Source organism: Coptis chinensis, chromosome 6 (assembly GCF_015680905.1).
Source record: "Coptis chinensis isolate HL-2020 chromosome 6, ASM1568090v1, whole genome shotgun sequence".
In the NCBI taxonomy this organism is placed as follows: domain Eukaryota; kingdom Viridiplantae; phylum Streptophyta; class Magnoliopsida; order Ranunculales; family Ranunculaceae; genus Coptis; species Coptis chinensis.
In genome coordinates, this window is record NC_141461.1 from 44,123,446 (window position 1) to 44,149,194 (window position 25,749).

A 25,749-nucleotide genomic window follows, 5' to 3' on the forward strand; every position below is an offset into this window, starting at 1 on the left:
ATACGTCGAGGGGGATGGGACTTATGCCTAGGGGTGAGAATTTGGCCCTAACGACCCTAACCCGGCCCTGACCGACCCGACCCTAAGCTCTATAAAGCCCTTACAACTAAAGCCCTCACAGAGTTTAGGGCAGGGCCGACCCGGCCCTAATGCCTTCTAAGACAGGGTCAGGGCTAAGGTTCTGAAACATAGACCCGACCCTAACTAAGCCATAGTTATAATTTCACTATAACATAACACTGTCCTTTGTAATTTATCACTTACCGTATGGGTACTTCTAATAACTTGTCTTATATCATAAAAACTTGTAAACCTAATTGTTTCTATCTCACAACTCATGTACACCTCACAACTCCCGTCTAACCTAGTAAGCCAAGAACAATAATGAGCAGCACGGGCACTAGCCTAATGAAAAATAGGTTGGCGTCGGTAAAACTCATTCCATACTCTTATTTGTCTTTGTGTTTTCAATGTTAAATGTAATTTTGGTGAGATTTGAGTACAAGAAATAACGGATTTATGTCGGTGAAAGCTCATTCCAAAATGTGTCTTGTGCATTTTAACTGTAATTTTGAAATATAAATATGAGTCTCTATGTACTTCAGTTTATTAGATTGTGGATATACATTTTAAATTGTTGGACTTATCAAGAATTATTACTAGATTGGTTGTTATTCAAATTTCAAAGTGGTGGGACTTTGAGTTTGCAAATCTTTGAAATTTTTTTGTAATATAAATGAGTTTTAAAACTGATGCAGTAAAAAGAAGAAAATATATAGGCCCGGCCCAACCTGGCCCTAAACTGTTAAAGAGGGCTTAGGGTTGGGTCAGGGCTTGAAATTTAGACTTATGACCTGGCCCAACCCGGCCCTATAGGGACCTTAGGGCCGGGCTGGCCTGGCCCTAATAACTGAAAGGCTTTAAATGTTTAGGGCCGGGCTAGCCCGACCCGACCCGACCCATTGCCCACCCCTACTTATGCCCATATATAGGGTGACACTGACGGCAACCCTACTTATGTGATTGGAGATCCCATGAAGTAGGTTCAAAGGGAAAAACAAGTCACTTCGTCGTCCTGGAGTACTATCGTCTTATTTATGTATGAGATGTCCCACTCTATGGCGAGATGGTACTATAGTATACTTTGTATAACTAGAATTGCAATGAGTAAGGATGAGTTATTTTACTCTTATTGGAATCCCTAGTCCATTTTATAATGAGATAGTGTATTTTAACTGCAATGTACACTTGATGGATATCCACCTACGTGAATGTAGAACTGGGTCGGTTCTTATGAGTATATGGGCAAGTACTCTACAGAGCATTCATGGAACACAAAAGATCTAAGGGGGCAAAAGCGCCAAACACCCTTGAAACGGGCATATAATGAAAGAGCAGTGTGGATGCATGTGATTTATTTTACTACAAGGGAATGTTGGTTCAAAGATTTTTTAATCCACCACTTTCACGTATTATAAGACATGTTACCCTATGACTGGTTCAAGCCTGTAAAGCACCAGTATCTTATGCATTGTTTTTTCGATTCTCTCTGGCATTTAGTTAACCATTTTCTTTTGTAATATCCTATTCCAAAATAGTGGGAGACTATTAGTATTTTAAAATAGTGGGGGATTGTTGAAATCTCGTGTATTTCTAAATACTAGTGTGTGTGTGCAAAGTGGAGGAGATGAACAAATAGTGTTCTCTCCACTTTAGTGCATAATAGATAGTCCCACATTGGTTATCCACCACATCGGGTCAGGTTCAAGCTTGGGCTTGGGCTTACTGTTGTGGGTAGTGGTTTGACCAATTGCCTAAACTTGTTTTGCTTTTTTCTTGAGTAGTAAGTTTTGGTGTTCTATTAGGAGTTGGTCTCTCTTCCTTATCTGTTTAGGAGACCGACCTAAATCTATAAAATGGGATTTGTGAGTCCATGGGGGATAGACTTTAATGGATCGAGAAACCCATCTCAGGAAAGCGAAACTATAATCTATCCTATTCTTCTTCTCTTTCTTCCAGCCGCCCTTGAGAGAGAGTTATATTCTTCATTCTACAGAGAGTAGTGCATTTCTAGTGCAAAGTCGATCGCTGTTAACCATTGAATCTGTGAGGAAGACGCCTTCTTTGCCTTTTGCACCATTGGAAAGGGTGAAATCTTTCCTTAAGGACAGCCTAATCCGAGCCTTGGTTATTACCTGTTAATTTTGTCCTTGTCTACTGTTCCTTCTGTTCTACTCTAGTTGCTGTGTTGATACAACTATTCTAATAGGTTTTAGATGGTGTCCATACTTCACCAGAGAGGTTGTTAATGATTTAAATTTTAAACAATCTTTCTACTAGATACAAAATGGTTCTCTTCCACTTTCCAAATGTTCTCTTATCTCCTAGTAAGATGTACTCAAATAATAACCGTGGATTGTCATTTCTCTTGATTATGTAATTTAGGAACAAGGAACACTATGATAATGGGAACACTAGTAGAAAGAGCGATTTGTGTTTGTTGGTTACTCTGCTTAGTATTCGTTTTCAGCTAGGAGTGCAATTTATTGTAAGAAAGTCATCAAACCTGTAATCAATTATCTTGGTAGTGCCTGGTGCCCTGGTTAAGGTATGAAGAAGGTCCTCTCATAAAAGTAACTATATCAAGGTTTCGAAGGTATTAGACCTCGACTGAGCAAACATAACTTTGTTAAATCTTCATCGGTAGAAAAAGAATGATATCCACGCTATAGAAGGATACAGCCCCAAGTACACTCCTGCTGTCTCAGGCTGATGTTAATTATTTAGGTGAAATGAAATTCTGAAACAGGACGCAAACGAACATAGCCCCAGAATCTGTAATCCACCTCTAAGACTGATGTTTCAACAATATAATAATCATACAAGTAATCACTTACTTACCTATCTAGTCCCTTTTCTAATACTCTTAAATTTTTTTACTCCTGAACCTGAGTGGAAGATGTATCAAAAGATTTTCTTCTCACCAAGAGGCATGTAATTTGTGAAGGCTGAGCATGTGTATTGTCTAAAGTACACAACACGAAGTCAGGTCGGTGTAACGCAAGATTAAGCTGGCCTTCCCCCACTACTAGTCCTGTTGCATCAAGAAGTACGTGCCATGAGTTCCGATGAGCCTCTGACACCCAATGCATAGAATAGCGAGTTCCGTTCACATCTGCTGGATAAGAGAATAACCCTTTAGGTGAATGCTTACTTTTTCGCCTAAAGTACTGGCTAAGTTGTGAGCCCTTGATCCTCAAGTCCATCCATGTCTCTGGGGCAGAGATCACCTTTGAGTCCTTGTAACTGGCAAATTCCCTAATGCAGTCCACCTCCTCGCGAAGTATTGTCAAGTAGAAATTGCCCCTAAAGAAAGGGTAGCTCTCCCCTACTAACATCATAGCATCCTTGTAATTAGGAGTAAAGAGGACTAGATACTCATCTTCAGTTAGTCCACAGTGCTTTAAGACTTTGTTTCGAGCTTGAATTTCGGGGATTGAGATGAAGGTCCCAGGAAAAGAAGATTTTGTTGTAAGGAGTTCCATAAGCCTAGAAGGCTCCAATTGGATCTTGTCTATGTCTGGGAGGTTACTTCCAAAGGAGGGAGAGGAAGACTCTCTTAGACCACTTCGAGGAGATTTGCGCTTATCATTGGGCGTGGTTGCCTCGTTGTTATAGGGATCATCCTTGTCACCTTCTTCAACTAGTCCATTGTAGTACTGCGGATACTTTGTAAAGACATATTGTTGAACATATTGCATCTCTGTTGGTGTGATAGGGCCTGACCACCTTATACCCTCAACACCATGGAGCTGAGATATGGCTTCAGCTACTAGGTGAGCAGGGATCATGTTATGTGCCTTCTGTTTGTATTTCAGGTTTAAGTGCGAAACACTCATTAGACTTCAGTTCAATCTAATTCTAATAAAAATCATGAAGGGAAGTAGGGAACAGCATAGCCTAAAGATTTGATTTACCTTAACAACCATACTGGTTGGTCTGCCATTTTGGAGTGGTGATTTTGGAAGAGAAGCGAAAAGCGATTCGCCATAGTCAGATTCAAGCATAGCCTAATGATGAATAAATTCAAATATCAGAATTTTGAATTGTGTACCAAGGACACATGCTAAGATAATATTTGTTGTAGAATAAGAACATGGTCTAGCACAAGATCACAAACCTTGGGTCCTGGATGAAGAATAATCTGTTCTTCAATATTTCTTCCCATAATCTTACATAAACTAATGCAGCCAATATTAGGGGTCTGAGAGATCAAAAAGGTGTATACAAGAAATGAGGAGAAAGTTAAAGGAAGAAACAAAAGTGGGAATTAGAGAGAAGACCAAGCCAAATCCACCCTTCTTGTTGCAGAAATGAATCTGATATGGGGGGTAATAAAGATATCATATCAGAGGAACCAAAAAGAAAAAAGAAATAAACAAACACATTACGAAAACTACATACGCGACGATGACAACAGCAATCTATAACAACAGGAACTATGAAATAGTAAATCCATTGATCAATCATCAATGTAACCATGGTTTACATTTGCATAAAACATAGTTTAGTCCAAGTGGTACGTATAATTAAGTAATAGTTAACTCTCAAACGCGTACAATTCAAGTAGATACATTAAGACATTAGGTGCACTCAAATGTACGTAACCATAAGTTACACGGAATTTATCCTAAGTTGATGGGATCGTCAACATAAACTCACAGTAGCACAAAAGTTCTTAACAAACATAACTCTAACCTGTCTAATGTTAATCTGCTTTGGCATGGCTAATTCTTCAAGAAAGAAGCAAATGCAGTAGGTCCTTTTTTAACTATATGGTATGAGCAGCAGATGCTACGCTAGGACTACGTAGTGTTTTAATCTACTTTGCACTTGGTTATTACACTTGCAAATTTTATCTTGCAGTTTCTTGTTTCCATCTAATACAGTTATAGCTCCATATATCCTGAATCCTGATCAGAATTTTTGCTCAAAATTTTGTCCTAGAGATATAACCTGCCCCTCGAAACCTGCACTTATTAACTTAAGAGGCCGTTTGATTTTATTCTGAATCTGATTGGTTCAATGATGTTCAACTTCGCTCTCTGATGCCTATCTTCCGATCAGATATGACCCTGTGATGGTCATGAGATAACTTAGAAATGGATGGCTTAATCAGCTAGCTTTTGGAGACAACTCTAAAAGCAATTCATCAGTCAGAAGTTTAATAATTTATAAAGTGTACAGTGTACACTGTAGTGACAATACTATACGTGTGAAACCAATTTTCGTTTATGGATGCTCTGGTTGAGTTAAGACCTAGTTAAACTGCAAATTAACCAAGGCACGCCCCAATGTGCCCTGTTTAAGTCTTATTACTAACTTTGCTTTAACTTTTAATCGTAATAACAAAGAGAATAATTCCCAGAAGAAACTACGGAAGACAACATCATTACAATTTTTAAGTTGGAGATGCCTCACCAAATAAGAATTTAAAAGTTTAATTAGACATTGACCGTTTGTGGACATTAGACACGGTTTAAGTAGGACCTATTAGGTGCTAATTAGATAATTAAAATCTTGAATTACCAATAGAAATATATTAATCATTATTCATTAAAAAAATTTGCCAGTAGGAATCTTTTGGAGGTGATAAGGACTACTCTTGGAGGCAGCCTAAAGGCACATCTGAGAAAATGGTAATTTAAGAGTCAATAATTAGCACAAACCCTCCATTGGCATAGGATTAAGATTTTGGTCACTGATGCAGATATAAAAACACAAAATTTGAGAACCACCCGAGGGTCTGAACCTTAGGATGATGTGTCCACCGAAGGGGGCACTATCAGTTTTCAATTGAATAATGGAAACTTAGTTTTATAAGAAAATTGGTTGTCTGCAATCTGCATTTCACACTAGCGCCAATTGAGGGAGAGTATTCACTATCATGATGAGAAAGATGAGGATTTGCACTGTTTAGCTGTCTTATTTTTCTTTCCTAACACACAATAGCATAAACCAAGTGCGGCATTATCTATGTTATGAATAGGGATGTTTATCAAGAAAAAAAAGGGTTAATGACTACTGACTAGAGATATATTACGCTAATGACTTGGTTTACGGCTGGGAGTATAATTACCACTAGTTTTCGAACCCGTCCTACGAACGGATGCTGTTATTTTAAATTATTCTAAAAAATATTAGCAATTATGCAAAGCTATGAGATATATATGAAAATTATATTAATCACTCATTCAAATTTCTTGCACCACTCTCAATAAAAAGAAAAGACCAAACCTTGATAAAACCTATCGACTTCTTTTAGTTGTTAAGTTTAATAATTAAAGTTTTATGAGAATGCTCAATGTGGCGAAGATGATATTGAAACTATTTGAATAGTAAGACACTCTCAATCATAATAAAAGAATTATGATAAACATTATTTAAAATGTAAAACTATACTTGTTGAGATATTATATTCCCCTTTCAAACAATACAAGTATACAACTATGTTTCGAGATTAGTTCAATGCATTTGCATCAAGTTTCTAATTTTCTGTTAATTATTCATTGAGGTTAGTTCAATGTAGTTATTACATCTAGTTTCCGATTTTCCATTAATTATTCTTTGAGATTAGGTCAATACAGTTGCATCAAGTTTTCGATTTCCCGTTAATTATTCTTTGAGATTAATTCAGTGTAGTTGCATCAAGTTTATGATTTCTCGTTCGTTATTCATTAAGGTTAATTTAGTGCAGTTGCATCCAGCTTTCGATGTTTCGTTAATTAGTTTTTGAGATTAGTTCATTGCATTTCCATCCAGGTTCCAATTTCTCATTAATTACTCTTTTAAATTAGTTCAATACATCTGCATCCAGTTTCTGATTTCCAGTTAATTATTTTTAGAGGCTAGTTCGATGTTCAATGCATTTGCTTCTAGTTTCAAATTAAATTTCTGATTATTTATGCTTTGAAGTTAGTTCGACCAGTTACATCCGATTTCTGATTTTTAGTTAACTATTATTTGAGGTTATTTCAATACATTTGTATCAAGTTTCTGATTTCCCGTTAAATATTTCTCAAGATATTATATCCAATTTCTTATTTACCATTAGTTAATCTCTGATTTTAGTTTAATGCAGTTGCATCCAGTTTCTGATTTTCCGTTAATTATTCTTTGAGGTTAGCTTAATGTAGTTGCATCCAATTTTTGATTTCTAGTTAATTGTTCTTTGAGGTTAGTTCAATGCATTTGCATCAAGTTTTCAATTTCCCGTTAATTATTTTTTGAGGTTAGTTCAATGTAGTTACAACAAATTTATGATTTTCCGTTAATTATTCATTGAGATTAGTACAATGCAGTTGCATCCATTTTTTAATGTTTCGTTAATTAGTCTTTGAGATTAGTTCATTGCATTTGCATACAGTTTCTGACGTTCCGTTAATAACTCTTTGAGGTTAGTTCAATATATCTGCATCTAGTTTTTTATTATTTATGCTTTGAGGTTAGTTCAATGCAATTACATTCGATTTCTGAGTTTTCGTTAACTATTCTTTGAGGTTATTTCAATGCATTTGCATCTAGTTTTTTATTTTCCGCCAATTATTCTATGAGGTTAGTTCAACGCAGTTGCATTCAATTTTTTATTTTTTGTTAATTATTTTTTGAGATTAGTTTAATGCATTTGCATCTAGTTTTCGATTTTCCGTTAATTATTATTTAAAGTTTGTTTGATATATTTGCATACTGTTTCCAATTTCCGTTAAATATTTTTCAAGGATTTGCATCCAATTCCTATTTTCTCGTTAGTTATTCTCTGACGTTAGTTTAATGTAGTTATATTCAGTTTTCAATTTTTAGTTAATTACTTTTTGAGTATGGTTTATTGTATTTGCATAAAGTTTCCAATTTCCTGTTAATTACTCTTTAAGCTCAGTTCAATGTATTTGAATCCAGTTTCTGATTTCTTTTTAATTATCTAGTGTGGTGTGTAATATCAACTTCAAACAGGATATAAAAATAAATTATGTTTGATTTACTATGTGGGATCATAAAAAATTATCTAGTTCCCGATTTCCCATTAATTATTCTTTAAATTATACATGCCTCACTATGTGGGATCTTCAAAGATTATCTACGAACGTGTGATGTTATATTAATTATTCTGAAAATATTTGCAACTATGTATGCAAAACTATTATATATGAATATTATATTTATCACTCATCCAAATTTCTTATAACGTGAAAACCCCACTATCCATTAAAAAAAAAAAACTCACATTTGATAAAATCCTTCAACTTCATTTTGTTGTTTAATAATAGAAGTTTGATTAAAGTTTTGTGAGATTGTCTAATAAGGCGAAGTTCATATTGAAGCTACTTGAATAGCAAGACGTTCTCAATCATACGAAAAGAGATAAGATAAACATTATTTTAAATGCAAAACTATACTTATCGAGATATTCCCACAACATATAACACAACTATGTTTTGAGGTTAGCTTAGGCTAAATCCAATGGTGCGGCAAAACACCAAATATCACAGACATTTTGATCCAATGGTACGTCAAAACGCTAACCCGCCAACGCTCTCGGTATAAGTTTACTTATATATAGCGCCAGTTTTAACGAGATAGCGTCAAGTCTACACGCCACTCAAAGTGGCGGGTAAAAGAAATCTAAACCACACGCCTTTGAGAATGGTAGCTGGAGAGTCCAAAAAATAAAAAAAATCTTTTATTTTTATTTCCCCACACGCCTGTGGGAATGGCGGTTGGAAAGTCCCAAAAAAAAAAAAAAAAAATCCCCGCCATAGGCACTGGCGGTTAAGAGTCCTAAAAAAAAAAAAAACTTTTTTTTATTTTTATTTTCCCACACGCCTGTGGGAATGGCGGTTGGAGAGTCCCAAAAAAAAAAAAAAAACCCGCCTAGGCCTAGGGGCGGTTGAAAGTCTAAAAAACTTTTTTTTTTTTTTTTTTTTTTTCACAATGGGAATGGCGGTTGGAGAGTCCAAAAAAAAAAAAAAAAAAAAATTCTATCCATAGGCAAAAATAACCATTGGGTTTTGCGTATACACTATGCTATTGTGGTTTGGGGGGGATGGCGACCAAACCATTGGCGGTTGAGAGTCCTAAAAAACAAAAAATGGCGGTTGGAGAGTCAAAAAAAAAAAAAAAAAAAAAAAAAATTCTATCCGCCATAGGCATTGGCGGTTGTGAAAATAACCATTGGGTTGGGAAACGCTAAGCCGCTAACTGTATACACTATGCTATTGTGGTTTGGCGGGATGGCGCACCAAACCATTGGAATTAGCCTTAATGCATTTACATCCAGTTTCTGATTTTCAATTCTGTTATTTATTTTTTGATGTTAGTTCAATGCAGTTGCATCTAGTTTCCGATTTTCCGTTATTTATTTTTTGAGGTTAGTTCAATGCATTTGCATCCAATTTCCAATTTCCTATTAATTGTTTTTCGAGGTCAGTTCAATGTATTTGCATCCAATTTCCGATTTGCCATTAATTATTCTTTAAGATTATTTTAATGCATTTGCATTTAGTTTTTTATTTATCGTTTATTATTCGATAAGATTGCATTTACATCTAGTTTCTTATTTTCCGTTAATTATTGTTTGAGGTTAGTTCAATGAATTTGCATCCAGTTTCCGATTTTCCGTTAATTATTTATTGAGATTAGTTCAATGCATTTGCATCAAATTTATTTTTTGAGATTAGTTCAATGTAGTTGCATCCGATTTCTGATTTCCCATTAATTATTATTTAAAATTAGTTATACGCATTTGCATCCTGTTCCCAATTTATAGTTGATTTTTTTTTGATGTTAGTTCAATACAGTTGCATCCAGTTTCTGATTTCCCATTAATTTAATCATTGAGGGTTAGTTCAATGCATTTCCAACCAGTTTTTTTATTTCCCGACAATTATTTTTTTATGTTAATTTGATGTATTTGCATCCAAGTTTTGATTTCATGTTAATTATTCTTTGAGGTTAGTTTAATGCAGTTGTATCCATAGTCCGATTTCCCATTAATTACTTTTTAAGATTAGTTTAATATTTGCATTTGCATCAAGTTTAGGATTTTCCGTTAAATATTATTTGAGGTTAGTTCGATGCATTTGCATCCAGTTTTCGATTTCTTATTAATTGTTCTTTGAGCTTAGTTTCATGTAATATTATATATATTTTAAAATATTGTCATTATTGGTTTGCCATTATTATTATTATTTTTTCTATTATATATTTTGTGATTCAATTCTGGAGCTCAATAATTTTAGTTTTCTTCTTCTGTAATTAGCTATATTGTTTAGGAAAAATTGGAGACTCTGTGAAACTCTAGATGAGGCTGTTTCTTTATTTATATCATACTTTTTCGTAATTAGTAATAGAGTTTAGAAAAAAATGGGAGTTCTGTGAGTGCTCCAAAAAATAGATCGGTGAGGGTACAACTATAATATATATCTAAAGATTTGGATTTTTTTTTGTTCGTAGTTAGTATTAGAGTTTACAAAAAATTGGAGACACTGTGAAGCCTTAAAAAATAGAACCAAGAGGGTATAGCTATAATATATATCTATCGATATAGTGTGATATTGTGATAAACGTTCAGAATGGAACAAATAACTTCACACGAAATCGTAACTTCATAACCACCAACCCATTGATTGGTTGGTAGTGTGGTTTACTATTAGCTAGTTTGGTCATGGGCAGTGTAGTCAATGCGTTAAAGCGCATCTAAGTCGCAACACTTTCTTTATGCTTTAGGCGCAAGGCGCGAGGCGTGGCGCGCGCCTGATTGAAGTGAGGCACATAGTAATAAAAAAATAGATTTATCAAATAAAAAATAAATATGACATGAATTATCACTGATTTGCTTAGCCAAACTTTAAAATTAATTTTATGTGTTTGTAAACGTGAAACTATTGTAGTCATTTAAAAGAAAAATCTTAAGCAATAAGTAAAGAGCAAAATAAAACTCGCATATCTCAATACAATCTAGCTCAACTTTAATAAACTAAAATAATGAACCAATTGAATTGAGCCAAATGAGCTCTTCATGAAATAGAACATGTAATTCAAATTTTAGAATCCCGTAAAACTTCATTTAATTCATTTTTGTGTCTTCTCTCAATCCATACAACTTAACAAAAACTAGTTAAAATTAAGTTTAAAGTGTACTCCAAAATGAAACTTACTAATTTTTTTTAATTTCTTGTATCATACAACAATTGGATCGAGTGTAAATCTGTAACGTATAGCAAAAATTGTAAAAAAAAATAAGGCGCGCGCTTTGTGCGTCTTGCGCCTCAACAAAAGGCGCAAAAATGCACAAAAAAGTCGCGCCTTATGTTACCTCCTGTGCCTTGGTCAAGGCGAGGCACTTTGCCTCTCTGCGCCTCTTTGTGCCTTGACTACATTGGTTATGGGATCCGGTGTAAAACACCAAAACGAAGCAAAAAAAAAAAGAAATTAACTTCACACGAAATATGGATTTGGGGTACAATTTTTTTTTATAGCAATTTTGGGAAACTAACTTGTCATACGTGACATTTCTTTTTCAACGTGACATTTCTTTTTCAATATCTGTAAATGTCTAAAATTATCTTTTTTGAATTATTAGGACATTACACCAAATTAAGACTTAGCTCTTAAATTAAGATGAAGAAAATGGATAGTTTTGGTTGTTGTTAATGACTGTTCTTCATGAGGATGAAAATGCCTACATATCCAGTTCCGTGTATTGGAAGTGGTGGTGAAGTTTGAGTTAATAACTCGATCAGATTGGGATTAACCGTTAGACTGAAATCAAGCCACACGTAGTTCTTGAAAGTGGCTTTTATAGGTGTTGAGGGTGTACATCGGGTGCGACACGTGTACTGAGTACAGGTGTGCAGTTGAGATGAGTGTCATGTTTCCATAAGAGGCATGTGGGTAGTAGTCATAGGTGTTTAGGCTTGTTTGAGTTGGCATAGGGTGTAATGATGGTGGATGGCTATAATAGTTCATGTATTACGACGGGAATGAGGCTTAAAGATAATATTGGTAATGATGACAGTAACAGGTGATGATGTCATGAGATGTGACCGAGTAGTAAGTGGTGAGTCGTTGGTGTTGTCGTGTATACGAGTCTTTGGATATGGCGAGTGCCTGGAGTCGTCTTCGAGTGTGACGAGTATCTATATGTCTAGGGTTGAATTATACTGAAGGAGTCGTTGCATGTGAGCCTTATGCACAACACGTGTCTAGTGGGATGTCCCTTACAATATCCACATATTAAAATATAATAAAAATATGTGGCACACGTGAAAAAAGAATATACGGATTATGCATTTTTTTCACGTGTGTAATAAAGTGCAATAAAATCACAAGTTGGTTACCTAAAATTGCTCAATTTTATTTTTGTACCCCATATTTCATTGCCCGATTATGCATTTATTTCATCAGTGTGTACGTGTGACTGTGCTTTTTGTTATTGCAAATTGTTGTTGTTATTATTATTATTATTATTATTTTTAATTATTTATCTATGGGGAGGGATAGAGCCACTCCCATATCATCTTACAAGTTGAATTAAGGGCTGATATTTTGTAGATATGATCTCCCTACCATGAATAACATGCCCACCAAATTTCGACTCATTCAAATATGTATAATATAATCAAATGTTATTATTATAAAATCGGAAAATTCTGAACCGTTAGATAAATATTTAAAATTGAACACTAGTTTTCGCAAAGTTGGACATATCCAAATAAAATGAAATTTTGTAGGTATGCTATCCATTGTGAGAAGATCATATCCACAAAAAATGGTCTTAATTCAATTTGTAAGTTGATGAAGTGGCTCAAAAGTAGCTCTAATGGGAATGGCTCAATCCCTCCCCTTTATCTATTTATCTCTTTAATATATCTAGAACATAATAGAAAGAGTTGTATCTTGTCTGCATACAAATTGTATTTGACAACCAATTACTTCTCAAAATTCTAAGACAAAATTGTCTCTACCACTCTACGAGTGAGGTGGTACGAATGCAACTCGATTTTGAGATGTTATTAACAATTTTTAAGGGTTAAGTCTATTTGAGTTGAGACTTGGGACTGGTAATGGTGAATTGGTGATCTATTAGTTACAATATATACCTTCTAAACCGTAGATGACATAGATAATGAGCTATTTTAGAAAACAATTGTCACCTCTTGTGGACAATTGAGTAGTGCTATACAAACTTACTTTTTAGACTTATTATTGTGATTCACTATTTGGATAACGTTGGTTTGTATTGCAATACACACGGACACATATCTCTATGTAAATCAATGATTATGACTTTTGACACATCAGTAGCTTTATTGTGCACAACTAGACAAGAGCTTACAAATATACAATAATCACCATATTACTTACAAGAGTAAAGAGCAGTGAGGAAGTGCAAAGAGATAACATAATATAACAGCCGTGCAATGTAAAAAAAAGAAAAGAAAAGAGAGAAAAAGTTACTTACACAGGAATATACAGACAGGAGATGATCAAGCAATGGACCCAAAATCCCAATTGGTTAATGATTGCAGAAATACAATCTATTTCGAGACTTTTCGACAAGATCAGATGGTCACTATCGTTCCACCATGCAGATTTTTTTATGTTTTTAGCTCAAGTGGTTTCTGAATTGGTACATTTACAGCTGAGTATTTGTAGACAGTGAACTGTTAATTTCTCTTATTCTTTTTCAAATTTTATAAAGGATTGAACAATTCCAAATTTCTAAACCATCATCTAAATATTCGGCAAAGGATTTTCCACGAAGCTACCTATGAAAAGGACCAACAAAGTAGCAAAATAAAGAAATCTAGTATAACGTCACTTAGGATGTTAACTCGAGCTAATAGTACGTGGCATAGTGCACATTTTAGCAAACAATCAATTTACAACGATTAATACGACTTTTACAGTTCTACACTATATCACCCTAAGTCCTAACAACCACCAGCCGGATGGCCACTGTAGTGTCTAGACCATATGGCAATTGTCACCAAGTGTTAACAAAGCACGCGCCACCCCTACTCCAGTAGTAATTTATACCACTCCCCTTCATCTGCTGCCTCTTCCCTTCCCATTGCCCTCCACTTTTAGGTAATTCACTGGAAAAAATGTCAGAGTTTCTTAGCCAGGTGAATGGGTCATGGACTCCGTGACAACCGAGAGAAAATTCTTTTGGGTCTTGTTATTCCACGTTATGGGTTTGGTGAGTGGTCTAGCCGAGCACCCATCTGTAATTTCGAACTGCAAAGTTTAAACACACACAACTAGTCCAACCCCGAATATCACAAAACTTTGATACTGGAGCTCAGAAGATGGAATTCGTGATAGGAAAGCAGCTCTGAAGTTCCTACCATCATATAATACACTTCAAGTCTTCGCCCCAGCAATTTCAGACTTTGTTTCTAATAGAATGTTTTCTTTTTAATACAAAACTTAACCATAAGTTGGATCTATAGGCAGTATGCATATCGTATCGTATTAAACAATGCCGATATGCATATCGTATTTTGATATTTTCAACTAAAAGCAAGAGAGCCAATACCAGATATTTGGGTGGCAAGCTCCTTTTCTTCAAGTAGCTAGAACAGTAGTAAGATATTAAGATCTGACATTGAAATAGTGACTAGGCAAATCTGTCTTTACAAAAACCAACATACAGTCTGGTCGCAACCCCACATTAGCTCTGAGTATCTGGTTTCATTTTTAACGTATATCGCCCTAAAAGAATCAACAAAATATTTGGGCACTGTGAGAAATGAAAAAGTGATATGCTGCAGCACAACATACTACCGCACTTATACAAAATATCAAAGGATCCTCATAGAGTTCATGAACATAATCACATCTAAAATATTTACAAATCAGCAGGAGTATGTAACAAAATCCTCAAATGACTTGGTTGATGCACTAGTAGCCGACAGTGGCTGGTGGCCTAATGTCATACTGAGAGTGATACACCTTGTAAAGTAGTACTTAATGCTTATTAGTGACAAAACGGTGGCCCAGTCAAGAGAAAAATGCTTCGCAACTAGGCCACATAATTTCAAGAGTCAACCTAATTAGGAGAAACATTACATTGTAAATGAACCTTCCTCCTGCCAACTTTTCAAACAAATTTTGAGTGGATAGTTGGGGTGATGACAATGAAAGGCAGCTTTTGTCTGATGTAATAACTCCGGTATATAGTTTCTTAAATAAAGAAATAAGATCAACTATGGAAGCTGTTAATGGTGGTGGCATCGTTCGGTTCTCAGTGCTGGATAGAATCTAACTTCCACCGCATCAAACAGTTCAAAGTCGGCATTCATAACATTCGTTTTCAACAATGAAATGATAGGTAAATCGGGAGTGTCAAATGTGATCTCCCCAATTCAAATTCAACCCTTCACTCAAAGTCACGGCATGGCTGTGGGATTCTATGAAACGATCATATATTTATTGGTAGTGATAGCGAAGTTATTTTTAAACTCTTGGTCATCTTTGATAGTGGAATCACCTAACAACAAACAACCAAAGCCATTCTCTTCTAGCTTATAATTTTTCGCACCAAACTTAAGTTATATTTGCTTTCATGCCAAGCATAATGTCCCATGTCAACATGAAATTACTCCAAATTTTCCTTTGGTAGATAATGGATGCACATTGCACCATGTCCCACATTCACAACCGAATGACAATGTAAATTAGTGATTTAGTTTGGCAGAGAGAAATACATCCCATAATATGTAAATTAGTGATTCCAAAAAAGAGCCATTAAAAATCCCAACCACCGACTCCCCTTTAAACTCACTCAATTACCAAATATAGTCTCCTCCAGTTGTAGAAGTCTAGATGAAGATCATGATTAAAACCCAGTATCATCTCACACTAATAATACTATATTTCTAGAACTTTAATTATCGCTGACAATCTAAGCAATTATATGATCCATCAAAACAGGGAAAGCTTGACACAGAAACAATGACCTTACTTCTCTCTCACTCGTAAAAGCAAAGTGCCATAAAATAACCTTACCATCAAACAACCCAATTCCATTGCAAGAGGTGATGGTGGTGGTGGTGGAAGAGAGAAGAGTACCCATAGAAGTAAACCCCTCTCAGCCTTCATTTTCTTTTTTACGTGATCTCCTTACTTCAGACTCCCCAAACTCACAGCCACCGGTTGATATTCCAGTCAGTGATCACAAAGTACAAGAGTACTGCCATGCCAAAAACAAAAATCAAAGAGAGGGGCAAGGGAAGAGGAGAATGAATATTACCACAAAGAAACTCCTTGTCATAGTCTTCTTCATCCTCTCAGCTATCTCCCTTCTCAGACTTCTCAGAATCACAGCCAGTACTTCATCTTCCACTCCACAACCCTCTTCGCTCCAGACTCCTAAATGTTCCTCAAAATCTCCATGTACAAATCTTCCATCAGACATACCACACTCTCTCATGCACCAAGATACCTCCTCTTCTGTTGCCGACCTCACAAAGAAGGAACTTCAGCTACTTAGAAATATCATTTCCAAAAGATGCCCCTGCAAACTTCTTGTTTTGGACTTCCACCAGAATACCTTTTCCTTTCATCCCTAAATACTAATGGCACCACCATCTTTCTCGATGACAACCCTGAAAACCTTAAGACAATAAGAACAAACAATGCAGCGACACAGATATACAAGGTTAAGCACCATGTAGCAGCAAAAGAAGCATACAATCTGCTCAAACAGGCAAGAGTTGACCCAGTCTGTGCACCTCAAGCAGGGCCACTTCGTTTTTCTAGCTGCAAGCTGGCCCTAAAACAGCTACCAAATTCAGTTTATGAGCTTAAGTGGGATGTGATATTGGTTGATGGACAAAGTACAGACAAACCAGAAGCACCTGGCAGGATGTCTGCAATATACACCGCAGCAATGATAGCAAGGACTGGGAATCTCACTGATGTTCTGGTCCATGATGTAGATAAAATGATTGAGAAGTGGTTTACTCGGGAGTTTCTTTGTGAAGAGAACTTAATTTCGTCCAAAGGGAAACTGTGGCACTTGAGGATAACAGGCAACTCGAGTTCTACGAGTTTTTGTTCTCGTACAACAATTCAAATTTTGTAGGCCTACATCCAATCCATTTTTTAACTTTTTTTCTTCAGTTCTTTCTGAGTTAAGCAAGTAGAAATATATATAACTATTTCTTTTAAAAAATTGAACCTCAACTTTCACCTCTCTTTATAGAGGATTCGCTGTAAGCATTGTAGACAGGTCCTAACATCTCTTGATTACCAAGGCATTCGATTAACATTAAACATTTGCTTCCTATATATAGGTTACGCTTCACTTAGCAGTAAGCACTAACCTATGATGTAGAGGTAATTAACTTTTTTTTTTCTTCTTCTTTTCTCTTCCCCACCAAGGCATTCGATTAACATTAAACATTTGCTTCCTATATATAGGTTACGCTTCACTTAGCAGTAAGCACTAACCTATGATGTAGAGGTAATTCACGTTTTTTCTTCTTCTTCTTTTCTCTTCCCCCCTCCCCCCTCCCCCCTCCCTTAACCAATAATAGTTATTTAGGTATTATAAATTAGTCATTACGTAACCAGGTTACACATGGATGTGAGATACGTTAATAACTTCCAAATACAGTCTCGAAAAAAGATTAATGAGCTCTATACAGTCACTATATTGATACATTGATTACATTTGCTAAAAATCACAACTGAGAGTATAAACATACCAAAATTGATCTTTTTTTGTCATTGAAAGGTTGTAATATGTTGCAATTACTTGAACGGCTACTGGGATTATCCATCACCTGATTCCCTTCGCTGTACAACAATGAAATAACGTGAATCCAGATAATTAGTTCCAAAAGAAACAGGGTAATTAATATAAAAGTTTGCATACATCCAGAATAACTACAACACACTGCACATTACAGAAAATAATAACCCCCAAGCCACAAACAGTAGTTGAGAGCCCTTTAGATTAATGGTCACTTTTTGCGTAAATGGTATAGCAAAATCTGTAACACTGGCCTAAATGATGCCTCCCAACTAGTAGCCATGGGGGTTTACCATTGTATACTTGATACTCAATCTAGTGCATCCAGGTCACGCCCCAAATTTCAAATAATCCAAATTTTAATTAGGTTAAATCCCACTTTCCACGGATTTCAATTATCTAAAAACCAAGGTGTAACAGCCTAACAGGGTGTATAAGATACTCGCATCCAATATTTTGAAAGAAAAAACCCTTAAGATTTCATGAGAAAATCCAAATTCTGGGATGTTTTCCATTAATCCCAACTTCGAGTAATTCCATTCAATACCATAACTCAAAACCAAACCCAAATCCTGACGCAATGTCCTATGATTTATTACATCTCTGGATTATGATCGTGCAGTACTCACTTAGGCGACCAGGGATGGGTAACATATAAGTGTAAACATCTCTCCCAGGTTTGGTCCTGATGATACTCACATATGATTTTCAGAAATTTTTAAGACGAAGCATCACCTCCTGAATCGTCTTTTGAACTTCAATGGTCACAGTTCGGATTACCAAATCAGTATTGGTTTCTACCCATCCCCAACCTATACAGAACCAAAGGCATGACTAGTAACCGAGATGAAAAAAGGATACAGAAGGGAACAAGTGTTCTGATTGTCGAGCGGTAAGATATACAAAACTTTACTTACACATTTATACTTCTGAAGGTGGTGCACTTTGCAATTAAAATGCAAGTACACTGGCATTGCATTCAAATAGAGAAGTGGAAACACAAAAAAATCTAGGGTTATTTAGCTTTTGGCCCCACTTTAAATGGGGAAATTAGCGTTTGGCCCTCGGTAAACATGCCATTTAGGAAAATAGAAATGGTGACGTTAAAGTTGACTGAGTCAACTGACAGATGTGGGGCCAAATGCTAATATCCAATTAGAGGAGGGCCAACGCTAATTTCCCCATTAAAAGTCGGGCCAAAAGCTAAATAACCCAAAAATCTATAAATGGAAATCCAATTTAAAGAGAATATTATGATAGCGTAGCTATTGACAAGCACACTTTACCAACAAGCACAAACATAGCTTAGTCATGAAGAAAAAGCGAAGTCATAAAACCAATTCAAATTAGAAAGTTCTTATGTAAATTGAAAACGTAGACAGCTTCAACTGAAGATCAATTAAAGTAATCAAATGCTTAGTTTGATAGAAAATGACTTTTTGATAAAAACCCAACGAAAACGCAATTGATTCTCAAATCTTCATAACACGGCAACTTTCTTTTCCCTAATATTATTTATCCATTAAAAGTATTAAATTGATATATCTTCTAAAGGGTACCTTACACACACACACACACACACACATATCCATATTCCCTTGAGGGAGGTTTGCTTGGCCAGTAAATGCAAAAAGGAGCCCAAAAGTCTGCCTGCAGCTTAACTCAGTTTTGCAATGACCAAACAAGTGTTCAACTCTTCATGTAATCCTAAATGCTCTAAATAAACGTAACTATATCCCTCAGGCGACTAACAATCAGACCATCCTGAGTGGGATTTTAGATGACAGTATATCAAATCAAGTGTCCTGAATGCTCTAAATTACATAGTTTTTACAAAATGCATTGTCCATCAACCAAAAGATCAATACCTCAATGTATTAAAAGATTATCTTTTAAGAATCTTCTTCTCATATAAAAGATCCTTACACTAAATGTTTAACATTAATGTCTGATATCAGCTTCATCATGAACCTATAGTCTCAAAACAAAGAAAAAAGAGGAAAATTATGTATAAGGCCTTACATATGAGAAAAATTAGAAATAACATTGTGAGAATCCTATCATACATATCTGTGCAAGTACAAATTGCAGTTACCCTAGTTCACTGCTTTCCTAGAGATAAGATCTTCATCGACCACTGTTTTATCAAAATATATATATATATATATATATATATATATATAGGGAGGGATCAGTATACCATGGTTTATACCACGCCCCACAACTTCACCTACAAGGTAAAACAGGACCTCATACATTTTTAAACAAGTTAAGACAGTTCAAAACTTACCATCCGTTTGCTGATGTAAGGCTGTAACTTGATTGGCGTTTCAGATAAACTGTTTGTCTTCAGTGACTTTTCACTCTCCATCTGAAACTCTTTCCTAGATTCCCTTCGGCTACCTGACTGCCAAACTCTACCAAAATTAGGTAGCCAATTAGCATCACAACTATTGGTTACTGTCTCTCCTCTCTTCTCCATCTCTAGTTCAATCTTCCGCTTCTCCGCCCAAGCAGCTCCCACCCTATTTGGATTCAACTTCTGAGACTTCCCATTCTTTTTGGAGGAAGAAACTATGTCATTCTTATGTAGCCCTGTGCCAACCTGACCATTTATTTCATTTTCTTCACTTCTTTCAAACCAGGGTGGAGGTGCTCCAGAATGAACATTCCCTTCAGACTCTCCAGAACGTAATGGGGAGATCTGCGAGAGATTCTGCATCACTGTACACAAGAAGAAAAATGTAACATGCCGCAAACACTACAGAACTATTACCCAGACACCGAAAGGTGGCATGTACAGCTTACAAACAACTCATTTTGTATGTAAAGGAAGTGTTAACAAGGTACCTATGAGGTATCTGGAAACCTGTAAACGAGCAGAAGAAAAAAGAAACAAACAAAGGACAAGTCTGACAGTAAAAATGCTTACCCTGGTTAGCGCTCTCTTTAGTACCCAGTCCTCCAACCTGATATAACAGATACGCATATTATTAAGTGAATATGTATACAAAAGTATATAAATAAACCAAACCAGAAAACAAACAGAACACAAAAATATATATTATGACGAAAGGATAAGAGTCCGACTGGTATGTTACAGAACTATAAGTCTGCTTCTTCTTTTTGTTTTTTTATCAGAAAAGATAAATTATATTAACAAAACATCATAGCTATTACATAAATACCCAACCCAGGTAATACCTGTGGTTAGCCCATACCCAAAAGGAACAACAAAAAGTAATAAGGAAAATAAAGAAATAGAAAATACAATAAAAAAGCACCCAGAAGACACCCAACCTAAACCAGAACACCCCCCAAACAGCAACCCAACAGAATCCCACTGACCTAATCCTTTTCGGTTTCCACCTCCTTCGAGCAAAACTGATGTCAATGTGGTCATCTTCATCCTCATTATTTTTTTTTTGGTCGGTAAAGTAGTGTATATACATCGAAAAGAAAAAGGATGAGATATCCTATGGTACAAAAAAACTATCATAATGGATATCCATGGGCAGTGGCGGAGCCACATGGGAGTTACATGGGACACGTGCCCCAGGTGAACTTGGTAGAAAATCTAAAGTATACTTACTGAAGTTACCAATATCTATTATCTAGTGCCATGAAATCCTCCCATATAAAGGTACCCAGCCACCACTTCAATACTCACCATCGATAACACATTGATACCACAATCACTAAAGGACCAAAATGAAATGGACAATTGTTTTCTCATCAACCAATAACCAATGTATTAAGAATAATATTATTTCTTAACGAAATTTACTTTACCTGACTTTGCAAAATTATTGACTTAAAAGTGATATGGAGTATTTTAAAAACGTCTACAAGCACAGCTAGAAGATAGTTTTCATTCTTGTGTAAGTTTCACAAGTCAAGTCTAAACTTTCATATGAAAACTTGATATGTACTTCTCTCATTTCTCATTTTTTGTAGATTTTTTGAAGCGCGAATTGAAATATGTGATGTATATACCATGTCGAATTTCTTGACGTTTGGGAAATTTTCATCAAACTTTTGGAATTTCAAACTATATTGATGCATGTGATTCATTGTTGAATTTTTAATATCTCCATATATGTAAGGTGGTATATTACTAGCTGGGGAAAACAAATTGTGATTTAGCTGAGATGTTCGGTGCCCCATGTGGAGGGCATTCCTGGCTCCGCCACTGTCCATGGGCACATGGCTATAGGATGACTTAGCAACCCTAAGTAGTAGCATAGACTCTTATTTTTTGGGATTTGGTCCCCCATTAAATAGCAAGTTGCATGTACTTGTTGAGGATGATGCCTCAGGAAAAAACTGTTTAAGACTTTGTTAATTTTAATATACAGGTAGGGTCTGTCTAACCCCAGCTTAACTCTAAAAAACAAGAGTAAAAATCTTGAACATGGGGAACCTTCATGGAACAGCAAATTGATACAAGTGTATTGGTTTGAAGCTAAACTACATTGACACAGATACATATGTTTGAGTCCGACACGGATACGAATGTAACAAAAATTGAGGCATATGACATACAATATGTGCATGTGTCGTGTCCAACACAAAATATTTTCAAATTATGGCGTGTCCATGAAACATAGCTTAGCTTTGGAGACTTGCAAACACATTTGGTTAAGCTTAAAAGTTTCCTAAACTGGTTTATGCATGGATATCCATTATGATAGTTTTTTGCCAACTATTTTAGTAAATTGACTAAATTCAATTCATGTGGGATATTTCTCATAGCATTCCATGTGAGCATGAGCAATCATAAATTGAAAGAAGTGCTTCTTTAACTTTTCTTCCAGACTTAATGAATGGAAAGCGAGAAAATCGTAACAGGACCACAAAACAAAGAGAAAACGAATGTTGTACGATGATGTCAAGGCAACGCCCAAGCAAGTCAAAGATCACAGAGTCAATTTATCATATTAAGACATCAAATAACTATAGAATGCATAGGCAATATTACAGAATGCAAATTCGACACCGCCTTCATTATGTATCATAATATGAAGTTAACGAATTTAATAATCGACCACAACTTATCAAAACATATATATGTTTTTTTTTAAAACGACAACAGCTTATCAACATAATAATTTTCACAAACAATGACAACTCATCAAAACAAAATACTTTGTCTGGGTAACAAATTTCATTCTGAAATATATATGAGTATAAGCATCTTACCCCTCTAATACTAGGAGACCAACCATTTGAGCTCTTTTGGCAGTTACCAAGGGATGAATGTTCATTACTCCTGTAAACTGGATCGTAAATAGAAGTAATAAGTAAATCTCAAGTTTTCTATTGCTTTTTTAAAAACAAATAAAAGAAACGGAACAAAAAAAAAGACCCCAAAAAGTGTAGACAATCAAAAGACTCTTTAAAGAAAACTATTAACACCTTGGGATGGTATAACCACCTGTTAAATCCTTCGCAACATTTTCCTTGACAGGCATGCTCCGTAGATCCACATTAGTGTGCGCGCTCAAAGAAAGCAAAGTAGTTTCACGCAGACAGTCGCCAACATTTGCAGCTTCGGGAATTCCAGGACAAGATACCTGAATCTTCTCATTTGTATAATTTTGTAAAGGGAGAAAACCATTTGAAATACTTAATTCATAAGAGTGCATTGAAATTGTTTCAGTACTATCCAAATTATCCGAGTAAATTTTATCATGGATATCTTTCGACTCTCCTAGAATTGTTCCATTAAGTCTTCCGCTTGATGATGAGGTTGCACTCTTCAGCACTTTGCACTTACTCTTCCACTACAGTTACAAAAGAAATTACAAGTTAAAATTGTTACAATTTTTAGTTCTACCAGAGATAGAACTTCACAACAGTATTAAGTACAAAAGCCAATATTATTGAACTAAATCATATGTATAAATCCAATATATAAAGATATATTTTAAGTTACGCCTAAAATAACAGAGACTCAACTTACTCCGATTTAATGAGTTGCAGATATAGGACAAACCAAAACGGTAATATTTCGAGAATAGGACAATAAAGTTTCTTTAAGATCAAAGTGTCAAGAATAACACAATTTGAAGGATCTTTCTCTCTCTCTTTCTACTTTCTGGGTTAATCGCTGCCTTGATCCTGACTCAGTAATATGACTAAACAGTTTAGTCCCAAGCCTACTTTCTGGATATTCTCCACTCTTATTGGGTCAGAATGAAAGCTCCAAAACCATAAGTGATGCTAAATAGCAGGGTAGGGAAAATCACTGCAGAGCAGACTCGGATTTAATACGTCAAATATTGGGATTTTACTAATAAAATTGTAATCATGTCTAGATTTAGATCTCACTTGAAAGTAATGGCATGTAGATGAAATATGATAAATTCCAACAACTTCAGAATGATATAAAGGGCCTAACTAACTTCCCAAACCTCTGGAGGCAGTTCCCAACTCTCACCACCTAGACCCCCTTTTATATTAGACAAACAAACAATAATCCACTTAACTAAACGGAACCTATAGTTCTTTTCAGAGTCATTTCACGAAAAATTCCTAATGATCCTCTCAACCCTTCCCATGTTGAAAAGAGACATAAAATACATTGCAAGGGCTAGATAAATAACTTTGGAAGTTTCCACCCTGAAACACCTTACTCTTGGCCATATAAACTTTAAGGCCAGGGAGCAAATTAGACATTTCAAATAATAATAATAATACCTTAGCTAGCTCAGTGTCAGAAACGCGAAAAGAATCAAGACGGTCCATTCCACCACCATACTTCCACATGAACTCCTTCACTTTCTTCACGTGCTCCGCACTCGCTAAATGCCTTATCCCATTCTCACTAAACCAAGAAAACAATCAAGTAAATAAAGTAAACAAACAAATAAAAAATTAACTAAAATTAACTCACCAGACAAATGACGTGTCGAGAACATCCTCGTCACAGAAAACACACCAAAAACGGTTTTCGAGGAAGGCTTTTAAGTTGGAGATTTTGACAAGGAAATTAGAAAGGAATAAAGAGAGGGATTTTTTGTGAGCTGGGAAATAAATATGTCCTCGGCCTTGATTGTGGTTTAGTTTACATACTTTACAGAACTCGTAATTATTTCTTGTTTTCTTTTTCTTCTTCTCCATTATTTCTTCTTTTTCTTCTCAAATTTTACAACGTTTTATAGTTTGAAAAAGGGACAACGGGCCAAGGAAGGCCCATGGATAACCTTGGTTAGTTGCTTTGTCACTATTCTAAGTCCAAGCTCAATTTAAGCTATCCTAGTTATAATCAATAAACTTAAATGCGATGTACCTAGATGCTCTGTTTGGTTAAATGGTACTTACGAAGAAGAAGGTTGTGATGAATCTCTTCCTGCTGCTGACTTTGCCGGAAACCAGTTTCAAGTTGATTTTGCGAATAGGATTTACTGGTGCTTCCAATCCACATCTAGGAACTTCCCAATTTATTTTGGTTTTGACAGCTCTTCATGTCGTGCTTATTTGTTGGGTTTGTGGAACCGTCGAGCTTTGCTCCGGTGATGGTAGCGAGGAACTAACAATTGTGAAACATAGATGGCTGGATTAAGCCAGTTTTTTCACTCTTGGACGGCCCGTCAGCACTGTCCCACCTTTGTGTAGTTTTTTCTTTCCTGCATCGAAGTCAGCCTGATCTGACCAACTTTAAGAAGTTTGGACGGCCCAAGAGAACCAACTGAGATCGGCCTGATGTGATCAACCTTGAGAAGTTTGGATGGCCCAGGTGAACCGACCGAAATTCGTCTTGACGAAATATTATGAAATTTTGATAGTTTGTCGAAATTTCAATAACCAAATCCACTTTCTCATGAAATTTTCTCCCCACCTATATAAAGAAACTTATGGTTAGGGTTGAGATAACTTTGAGAGATTCATTTCATGGGTATTGTGGGAGCTCTATTGAGCTAGGG

General features: G+C 35.7%; 3 protein-coding genes across 6 annotated transcripts; 1 reads left to right on the forward strand and 2 right to left on the reverse strand.

Annotated features, from left to right (window-relative positions):
• Positions 1–2,671: 2,671 nt before the first annotated feature.
• Positions 2,672–4,569, reverse strand: LOC147493134 (uncharacterized). Its single transcript, XM_086566626.1, has 3 exons — positions 4,181–4,569; positions 3,978–4,070; positions 2,672–3,863 (listed from the first exon to the last, which is right to left on the reverse strand). The coding sequence occupies exons 1-3, from the start codon at positions 4,226–4,228 to the stop codon at positions 2,937–2,939; spliced, it is 1,068 nt and encodes a 355-aa protein (XP_086422752.1). The 5' UTR covers positions 4,229–4,569; the 3' UTR covers positions 2,672–2,936.
• Positions 4,570–14,648: 10,079 nt separating this feature from the next.
• On the reverse strand, positions 14,649–25,456 carry LOC147493135 (coiled coil protein). Of its 4 annotated transcripts, none has more exons than XR_015199140.1 (8): positions 24,720–24,961; positions 24,524–24,650; positions 23,259–23,607; positions 23,024–23,100; positions 20,754–20,790; positions 20,112–20,545; positions 17,775–17,865; positions 14,649–14,775 (listed from the first exon to the last, which is right to left on the reverse strand). XR_015199140.1 is itself a non-coding variant. In XM_086566625.1 (7 exons), the coding sequence occupies exons 2-7, from the start codon at positions 24,590–24,592 to the stop codon at positions 17,842–17,844; spliced, it is 990 nt and encodes a 329-aa protein (XP_086422751.1). In that variant the 5' UTR covers positions 24,593–24,650; positions 25,148–25,456; the 3' UTR covers positions 15,920–17,841. The 4 variants fall into 4 exon arrangements, 2 of the variants coding, with proteins under 2 accessions (XP_086422751.1, XP_086422750.1); XR_015199139.1 differs by lacking the exon at positions 14,649–14,775 and adding an exon at positions 15,816–16,670; XM_086566625.1 differs by lacking the exons at positions 14,649–14,775; positions 24,720–24,961 and adding an exon at positions 25,148–25,456 and having other exon boundaries at positions 15,920–17,865.
• LOC147493136 (glucuronoxylan 4-O-methyltransferase-like protein (DUF579)) lies at positions 16,104–17,186 on the forward strand. Its single transcript, XM_086566628.1, is given in 2 exon segments — positions 16,104–16,590; positions 16,593–17,186. Coding segments are annotated over 2 exon segments (1,044 nt in total). The 3' UTR covers positions 17,150–17,186.
• Positions 25,457–25,749: the final 293 nt, after the last annotated feature.